Source organism: Rhododendron vialii, chromosome 10a (genome assembly GCF_030253575.1).
Source record: "Rhododendron vialii isolate Sample 1 chromosome 10a, ASM3025357v1".
Classification (NCBI taxonomy): Eukaryota; Viridiplantae; Streptophyta; class Magnoliopsida; order Ericales; family Ericaceae; genus Rhododendron; species Rhododendron vialii.
The window spans coordinates 6,547,407-6,556,343 of NC_080566.1; the positions used below are offsets into that span (position 1 = coordinate 6,547,407).

An 8,937-nucleotide genomic window follows, 5' to 3' on the forward strand; every position below is an offset into this window, starting at 1 on the left:
GATCAAAGTATCAAACTACCCCTGCAAACCCAATTGGCCAAAATCCGACATAACGAGGAATAAATATCAAGAGCTCGTTGTTTTGTGCAAATCATAAACACGTCTCTTGATTGAAACTAAGTTCTCTGTGTACGAAATAACTTCAAACTGATAAATTGATACCGAATCAGTGTATACTTCATAATACTCTTTTATGATATTGGCATCAAGGTTGTACGACACCATCCGGCAATTGTCGCCCCCTAGAAGAGGAAGCTCGCCATTTCGCAGAAATCTAAATGCCTTACAATGTCAATGTCCTAAAATGGGTCCAATACTGTACTTTTTGTTCCAAGGATCTGTAACTCCGTTTCCATCCCTTAACCATATGCCAAGGCACTACTCTATTCCCAATTTGTCAAACACCAAAGTAACAAGGGCAAGGGAGTCCCTCAGAACGCCAAGGCTAACCGTTAACTTGATGCAGTATCCTTGGGTAAAAGTTCTTGTTCGAACACTTCGTCGAACATGTGGAAAGCAATAATTTTATAACGACCACCAGAGTTCGGCTCAGGAGCTACCCAATAAACACCCCATCCAACCGTGTCCAACGATAAGGCTGGCTTAGTTGGAAATGTTTGGGCACCGTAGCGGCAATTTCTCTCCACGAGTCCGTACTCATAGGGTAGATTTGAACTCTGCCATCAGCACTCAAATAACAAAATCTGGCAACTCTAAGAACTTTATAATCATTGGTTTTAGGATCAAAAGCAAACCCTAGATTGCTAGTGGGCCATGTATGATAAGGGTGTTTAGGGAGTACCCTGAATTCTCTCATTGCAGGTTCCATAACACGATTTCAGAGGAGTAATTGGTGAGACAAACGATGCCGTTGGCCGACCCGATGAGGTAACGCCCTCTAACTTGTGGACGGGAAAAAGGTAGGTTCAGATCACGGTTTGGAGTTTCGTTGGAGACCAAGGAGTGGGCAATTTCGGAGTCGGGTTTGAGGTATCGAATGATGACTAGGGATTCATTTTTTCGGGAGCGATTGTTGTGGAGGGAGATGAAGGTAGGGTTTTGGATGAGAGAATGCCGGTATTTGGAGACTGATTTGAATCGGAGGAGGGATTTCACAGGGAGTAGAGATAGAATAAGCATCAACACGTCTGCCGAAGAAGAGTGAGTCGAGGAGCAGGAGGAGAGAGAGGCGTGGAGTAGGAGAGAGAGAGAGAGAGAGAGAGAGAGAGGAGGAGGAGGAGGAGGAGGAGGAGGAGCCTCCATTGACGCTTAACGCGATTGGGTATAGGAGTGTGGTGTTGAAAATGCAAATCCTTTCTGATTCGAAGCTCGACGAACGGAGGAGGTTATATGCCATAGGCATAGGCGCATTGCTAAAGCGCGAGTCAGACTTCTCAGGTTGGACCTGAGAAGTGTTTTCAACACTGTAATGCCCCATTAGTTATCAAATATGAACTCAGATCAGATTTCTTCCGCAGATCGAAATTGTTCATACTCTACAAATCAATAACATCAATAACCTTTGTAAAATTTACTTGAATCGGATACGAATTGATATCTCATCGAGACGTAAACTGAAGTTTTTGCAGTTATAATGATGGGCTTGGCTACATCAAATCACACGAAACACAATCATGCCGCATTATTTATCAAATATGACCTTATTATCAGGTTTATTTTGCAGATCTAAACAGTTCATACTGTAGAAACCCTCAAGAACACTGAACCCAGTGAAATTCACTCTGATTAGAGACGAACAAATATCTCATCGAGAAGTAAAATGAAGTTTTTCCGTTTATAATTATGGACTTGGCTACATTGTATCCATTCCAAAGCAAAACTCGCGTTTTGCAGGGAACGTCAATTAAAGGTTAAACCTCTATTCAAAAAAAAAAAAAAAATTAAAGGGAAACCTAGCACCCCTAGATTTCACTAAAATCATATTGCATGCCCCTTTATTCTTTAAAACTTCACACTGCACACCTCCTTTTTTTTTTTTGGTGATTGCGTAAAATTTTGACCCACATTCAACAAAACAAATTTTCAGAATACAAACTTTACCCTCGTTTTCTCTTCGTCTTTTATTTTATTATAATCACCAGACACATTTTGTATTCCTATAGATACTTCCAAACATAACAAAAATTAACTCGAAAGTCAAAATCCATCTCTCATTATCCAGAGATATGAATACATACATGATGATATCGATATATTATCAGCCTTCATACGTGTTTAAATCAAACCAATAATTAGACACCAAAACCCCATCAATCAAAGTGACTGTAAAATCAGGCAAAACAAAAATTAAGTTAAATAGGTCAATTAAAAAACAATAAGTCTAGAACCGCAAACACTTTACACAAACAAATGCACACTCCACTTCTAAGGAAGTTGTGCTGTATACACTCCCCAATCATCTTTAAGAATGCGTAACCAGTCGCATTTTGTCTTTAATAATTTAGGTTAACCAATCACATTTTGATTATGAAAGTCATTACCCTCTTTTCAAACAACAAATCTTCACTTATCTGAAATCTCCCTCCGTCTATAGTTGTCGGTTTGCTATCATCCTCAATTATGATAAATAAAATACAAATAAATATAATTAAAGAATAACTTAAACCTCACCTTCACCCTTATCTTATCAACTATTTCAGAGAACTCCTTCACACTTACATTTGGTTGAACCATTATCAAACCGCATAAAAAGACTGCAAATACATAATGTTGAACAAGAAATGCCATGAATCATCAAATCATGTCTCATGTCTCATTGAGTTATCTTTTGACAATCATGCCTTTGAATTTTTCTTTTAGCGCTGCAAAAAATAAATTGTACATTCCATACCTATCCACATCTAGAGAGGAATGCACGATCATTTTAAGCCTTCTTAATCACTACCAAGGAAAACTGGCTATCATTTGTCTGTACATAAACATGTAATGAAGACGGGCACACTAACACAATACCCTTCCATTGAGAATACCTATTGAGATGACACTTGTAAACTAGTATACAAAACACCCGTGCACGTTATGGTCAAGCAGAATTATGCCCAACTCAATCGGAGTACGTTGCCCCTTGTCTCTTCTATCACATGGTGCAAGTTGTTACGTATCAAACAAGCAAAACTTAGTACATTGCCGCTTGTCTCTTCTATCACTATCGGAGTAAATTGCCCCTCCACGTTATAAGTTCCATGGTCAACTGAACACCCAAACAAATTTTTTTTCTTAAAATACATATAAAAATTATGGAGATAGTCTTTCTTTGAACACCCAACGTAAATGTCAATGAACATCCAATTCTAAAAGTCTTGAACATCAAACACAAAAAGAATTGAACACTCAATCATAACCTAATTACAACCCATCAATTCAGGTAATTCATATTTAAACACTTAATACATTATCTCAAATAAAGCTCCTAATCATAATAAAAAAATTTGTAAAAAGAAAGTGAAAAGAAGAATCTATTGGTATAGTATTATACTCTGCTTTCTCTCCCTATCTTTTTGTCGAGGTCTAAATGTGTTAATTTTGCATTCATGACAATAACTATTTTTTTGTCTAGTTAAACTTATAAAATTATGGACAAAGCTTTAAAAAAAATTCAACTACATTGCAAATCCCGTTAACTTGAATAATATTCATTCGAATTTAAAACTACGATAGAAAATCTCATTATGTCATCCTAAAAAATAACATATTTTTGAGAAGGTCAACCCCAACGCACTCACTAAAATTTCTTTCAAAATTTTTTTAGTAGATTAACATGATGATTAAACATTGGCACAAAATATGAAACTCATTTAGGACAATTGTAAAATTTAACCCCCTCCATTCTCGAAATACTGTCTACTACGAAATACAACTTCTTTATATTTTTGTTAAAAAAAATAGATACATTTTTAAGTTCTCATTTCACCTCGTAATTAATTTTTTTAGAATAGATGTCATGTTTTTTTACCGTACTATTTATACAACTATATGAGATTTTGTACATATATTATTAGTTAATATATCAGCTGATAGAGTTAAGGTAAATTCTGAACACCCTATCACAAATTCCAAGCCGCCACTGTTGCCCCTTGTCTCTTTATGCTTAGTCCTATCATGGTTGGCCTTTGCGTTGTCCTACCATGGTTGACCTCTGTCTGGTTGGCCTTTGTGTGGTCCTATTTTGTGCTGAAGCATGTGGGAAAAATCAATCTATGACGTGTCCCCTTAGTTTACGACAAAGACCAACCCTCCTCCATCAGCTGTATATATACAAATGTATAATGATCTGTTTGTGCACAACGACTACCCACAAAATTAGTATTCTTCCATTTGAGAAAATGTGCATATCACAACTTCTATTCTTCTCCTTCATTCTAAGTGCATATGTAGCCAATGGGTACGTACGGAATTCCTTCTCTTTTAATTCTTAGAGCTAATTCACTGCGTTTCTTTTTCTTTTTTTTTTCTTATGCATTTTGGCTGTTTCTTTGATGGTGTTTGTTTCTGAAGAGAAACGGACACGAACACGTATTCACCGTTGGTGGCAGACATGTTTATTTTGTAATTGGGTCAAGTACTATTTTTGTGTTTGGGCTAAATTAAATGTCATATTTGTAATGGGCTAGCTTAATTTAATTTGTTATTGTGCTTATTTGTTAGGTAAAGCCCAAGTCTATTATCTTGTTTAAGGATCCCCACGTTTGATTGTCAGATTAGTTTTAGGGAGGATTAGAAAAAATGGGATTACGGATGAAGATGGAGAGAACATGCAAGTGAAGTCGACGGGATAATAGATGGGATTATGTGAATACTGAAATTAGTTGTGCTGTGTAGCATCCACAATGAGTGTACTAACTAGTGTGTTTAGTTGTGTGTGTTAAGACTTAGGCCCCGTTCCAGAACACATTCTTAAAAAATAAGTACTTATTTCACATTTTTAAACTCAAAAATAATGTAAATGAAAAATAATTTTTTAATTTTTTTTGCACCGTATTAAAAATCTCAATGAAATCTATCAAACAAAATCCATATTGATAGGAAAATAATTTGCATAAACACATGATTTTTGAGCTTGAAGTTGCCTTCTTAAAAAATAAGGACTTATTTTCCTTTCCGGAACGTAAACAAAATTGTATTTTTTGTGCCACAATGCTTACATTAGCTTGTGTGTTAAATCTTATAGTGTGCCGCATGTATGTCAAGTTTGGCAGCTATGCTAACAAACAATAAGTGGGTCCCACCTCTATAATTCAAACTCCAACCATAAAACATAAATGTCTATTATTCCTAATATACACTTGTGGGACCCATTTTTTATCCTAAAAAATATTTTAACACACAAATTACCAAACTCATTGTGGATGTTCTAACACACTTCAATGTTAACAATGTCTAATACACACTTGTGGGACTCATTTTTATCCTAATACACATTTTAACACACAAATATACCGAACACCATTGCGGATTAGAGTGCGAAAGATAGGATAAAGACGATGAAGATTACTTTTGACCGTTGGATGCGGAGGGAGATAATAAGGAGAAGGGAGACTAAGCTAATAACACCCCTCTCCCGGATGTTAATCCCCCACATGGGGTACTAAATGGACAAATAGTCTCACCTTGTTTTGTCCAATAATTAATCCCGGATGTAGCAAACTCGGGACTAAGGAATAATGGGAAGCATGTAGGCCGTCGTGTTCTCTTTAATCCTAATCCCACCCTCCTAGTCCAGAATAGTATTGAATGTAAAAGAACTGCAGCTAACTAAGAGCCGCCCCCTAGCCCTATTTCCCCTGTTTTCCTCTGCTACTGTTTTGGGCCACCAATATTTGCTCCATTTTCTTGCATCTACTCCTCTAAAATTCAAGATTAGGTTAGGGAAAAGCCAACATTTACCGATGTTGAACGAAATTGTAACCAGCTATTAAATAACGTGAGGGAATTTGCACCTTTTTGTTTTTTGAAGATGAAGGGTATTTGCACTTCTTTTAACTCATAGTGACTACTGAAAAAAATTATTCTTTCATTTGAGAAAATGTGCATACCACAACTTCTATTCTTCTCCTTCATCCTGTGTGCAAATGTAGGCAATGGGTACGAACGGAATTCCTTCTCTTTTCACTGTGTTCTTTTTTTGTTTTTTGCTCTTCGGCCTGTTTCTTTGATGGTGTTTGTTTCTAAAGAGAAATGGACACGGACACGAACGCTTATTCACCACGGGTGGCAGACACGACGGTTTTTGAGGGAGATGGGGGATCATATCACAGTTGGTCAAGTTCCAATTTCCCATTACTTGGTGAGTCTAAGGTTGGTGCTGGAATTCTTCTTCTGCATCCACATGGCTTCGCTCTTCCCCACTATGCAGATTCCAATAAGATTGGTTATGTTCTTCAAGGTAAACTCTTCCCTAACTTCATTCACGTATATACTTCGTTTGCACCGAGAATCAATGTTCAGTTAGTCAGAATTCTTGCTTGTTACGATTAAGTTAATGGTTCAAGTCTTGCCATACGTATGATTTGCCTCGTTCTCCATCAGGCAATCCTTACCAAAAGATAGAGAGATGTGCATATATACTTTGTAATGCTACTACACAATATGTAGAACAATTTAATCGCTTTGCTTGGAAAAATAATCATTTGAGTGACTTTTCAACATTAGGATCCGAATCAGAAGGCCCTTGTTTGACCTTAAACACTAGTTCAGTAGCCAGAATTCGGAAGGCCCGACATGTCACATGAACGTTATCCTGTAATAAACTTGATAACTAAAAGAGAACACTATAAAACCATGAAAAAAGGGAGGGGAAGAAAAGAAGACAAACGAATTTTCATGTATTTGTTTAGCAAGAGATCAGCGGTAAAAAGTGCAAGAATTTCATTCCCCTACAGTGCACATATTCACTGTTATTCGTTGTTCGTTAGAGTTGTTCTTTTTTTTCCCGGGTAACTTCTTTTTCTAATACGGTAATTTTACTTGAAATGGGTATGTTGAATTTAGGGAGATAGTGCGAAAAAATTCTGATGGCTTTCATTGTGTGAAAGAAAATTTTGCCTCCTAATCAATCAAACGTATGCGACAAAATATGTTTCTATTTCCCTTTCAAGTCTTTCGCTTCACTTTCACCTTCTATTATTCCTCAGGGAGTTGTACAGTTGGAATGGTATCCCCTAGCGCTTCCAAAGAAAAGGTGGTGGTGATTAAGGAAGGAGATGCGATACCAGTACCTATTGGACTAGTCTCGTGGTGGTTCAATGCTGGGGACTCTGATACAGTCATCGTATTCATCGGGGAAACTTCCATATCTCAAATTTCAGGCGAAATGACCTATTTCTTCTTGACCGGGACTGTAGGTGTCTTGAGGGGTTTCTCGATGGAATTCATCTCCAAAGCTTATAACTTGAACCAAAACGAAGCAAACACGCTGGTGACGAACCAAACAGGTGAAGAAACAAATTATCCAAGACTTAGTTATTAGGTGGATGGATAACTCATTTCACATTCGAGTTTGGTTAACCAATTTCAAAGCTCGTTTTCTAAGAAAAACCTTGTTTTTTGGAAATCTTTGAGAAATTTTTTTTCTTTCTCGAGAAGAACATCCAATTGATGGAGACGATTTTCCGAAAAAGAAAATACAAGATATGATAACCATGAGTGTTTTGCTTTTAATAATGATTTTTGAGAAGTTTTGCTTTTAACAAGAACGAAACAAGGCAGCCGGGCCAGCTGAATCTTTAAGCACAAGTTTGCATGAACGAAACGTATACTATGTGAGGTTTTTCTTTTTCTTTTTCTGTCTCAAAAACTGTTATATTCTGTGAGAATTGAGATCAATTTTCTGGTAACAGGAGGTGTGGTCGTCAAGCTCAGCGAAGGAATTCAAATCCCCCAGCCACAAAATTACGCCAAAAACTATGATGAATTTGCTTCGACTTTAACAACAGCAGTTGAGTTTACATCACTTGAACAAGTCGGACTCAGTTTCAAGCACTTGAAGCTTGGCAGAAATGCAGTGTTCCAGCCTGTCTACGTGACGGATTCGGTTCAAGTGGCTTACGTTATCAGAGGCAGCGGAAGGGTACAGTTTGCCGGTGCCAACGGTGAGAAATTGCTCGATGCGACAGTGAAGGCCGGTGAATTGTTTGTGGTTCCTCGGTTTGTTGTGGCAATAGAAATTGCAGATGCACAAGGAATGGAGTATCTATCAGTCATAACATCGTCAAAGTAAGCATTCGCGGAACTAGAAATTGGTTACAACTTTCAAAAGCTAATAAAAGAAATTTTGTTCTTTACCGACGCTAATGATCCAACGAGAGTACATATAAGTTAACGCAACTTTAGAAGGTCATGAATTCAAATCTCGCTAACGTGCATTCCTGATGATATTATTTTCGCTCTCGTCTCTCGTTTGCAGGCCTGTGATTTGGGAGTTAAGTGGCAAGACATCAATTTGGAAAGCTTTCTCTCCTGTGATTCTGCAAGTTTCTCTGTCTGTCAGTCCAGAGTTTGCCCGCATTTTCTTGGCCAAGATGACAAACAACATGGTTCCCATGCCTCCATAGATTGAACTCTAATCAGATCAGATCTTAAGCATCAGTATCACAGTGAAGGATTGCGATTTACTCATTCTTGTAATGATATATACTTTCTTGCTGAGAAATAAATTGACAGTTAAGCTCTACTTTTATTCTCGAGTATGATCGATACGCAGGTAAGTAAAAAGTTCTAAAACTTGAACAAAATGATGTAACTATCGGCTCACTTTTCATTTCGAAATAGAACGCAATCGATTTGTTTTTTTTTTTTTTTGGAACAGCACATAATGCAATCGATGATAGTTATGATTTTCAAACTTGCACTGTCCAAATCAATTTGGGAAGAATTTGCAGAGAAAATTGCACTGTCTCAATACCTATATCCAAGTTATCC

At 37.2% G+C, this 8,937-nt stretch overlaps 1 protein-coding gene and 1 long non-coding RNA gene across 3 annotated transcripts; both read left to right on the forward strand.

Moving 5' to 3' along the window:
* Positions 1 to 1,067: 1,067 nt before the first annotated feature.
* Positions 1,068 to 1,319, forward strand: LOC131304540 (uncharacterized). Its single transcript, XR_009192423.1, has 2 exons — positions 1,068 to 1,191; positions 1,233 to 1,319. It is a non-coding gene; the product is annotated as an uncharacterized LOC131304540 (long non-coding RNA).
* Positions 1,320 to 4,115: 2,796 nt separating this feature from the next.
* Positions 4,116 to 8,689, forward strand: LOC131304534 (12S seed storage globulin 2-like). Of its 2 annotated transcripts, none has more exons than XM_058331784.1 (5): positions 4,116 to 4,402; positions 6,192 to 6,403; positions 7,152 to 7,451; positions 7,857 to 8,232; positions 8,423 to 8,689. In XM_058331784.1, exons 1-5 carry the CDS (start codon positions 4,146 to 4,148, stop codon positions 8,568 to 8,570), a joined length of 1,293 nt encoding a protein of 430 aa, XP_058187767.1. In that variant the 5' UTR covers positions 4,116 to 4,145; the 3' UTR covers positions 8,571 to 8,689. The 2 variants fall into 2 exon arrangements, with proteins under 2 accessions (XP_058187767.1, XP_058187768.1); XM_058331785.1 differs by lacking the exon at positions 4,116 to 4,402 and adding an exon at positions 5,965 to 6,102.
* Positions 8,690 to 8,937: the final 248 nt, after the last annotated feature.

Excerpts from the sequence above, each read along its gene's own strand:
- LOC131304534 (XM_058331784.1), top strand. The coding sequence starts at position 4,146 with ATGGTTGACCTCTGTCTGGTTGGCCTTTGTGTGGTCCTATTTTGTGCT. Across the intron at positions 4,403-6,191 it reads AGTGCATATGTAGCCAATGG|AGAAATGGACACGGACACGA; the intron begins GTACGTACGGAA and ends TTGTTTCTAAAG. Across the intron at positions 6,404-7,151 it reads GATTGGTTATGTTCTTCAAG|GGAGTTGTACAGTTGGAATG; the intron begins GTAAACTCTTCC and ends ATTATTCCTCAG.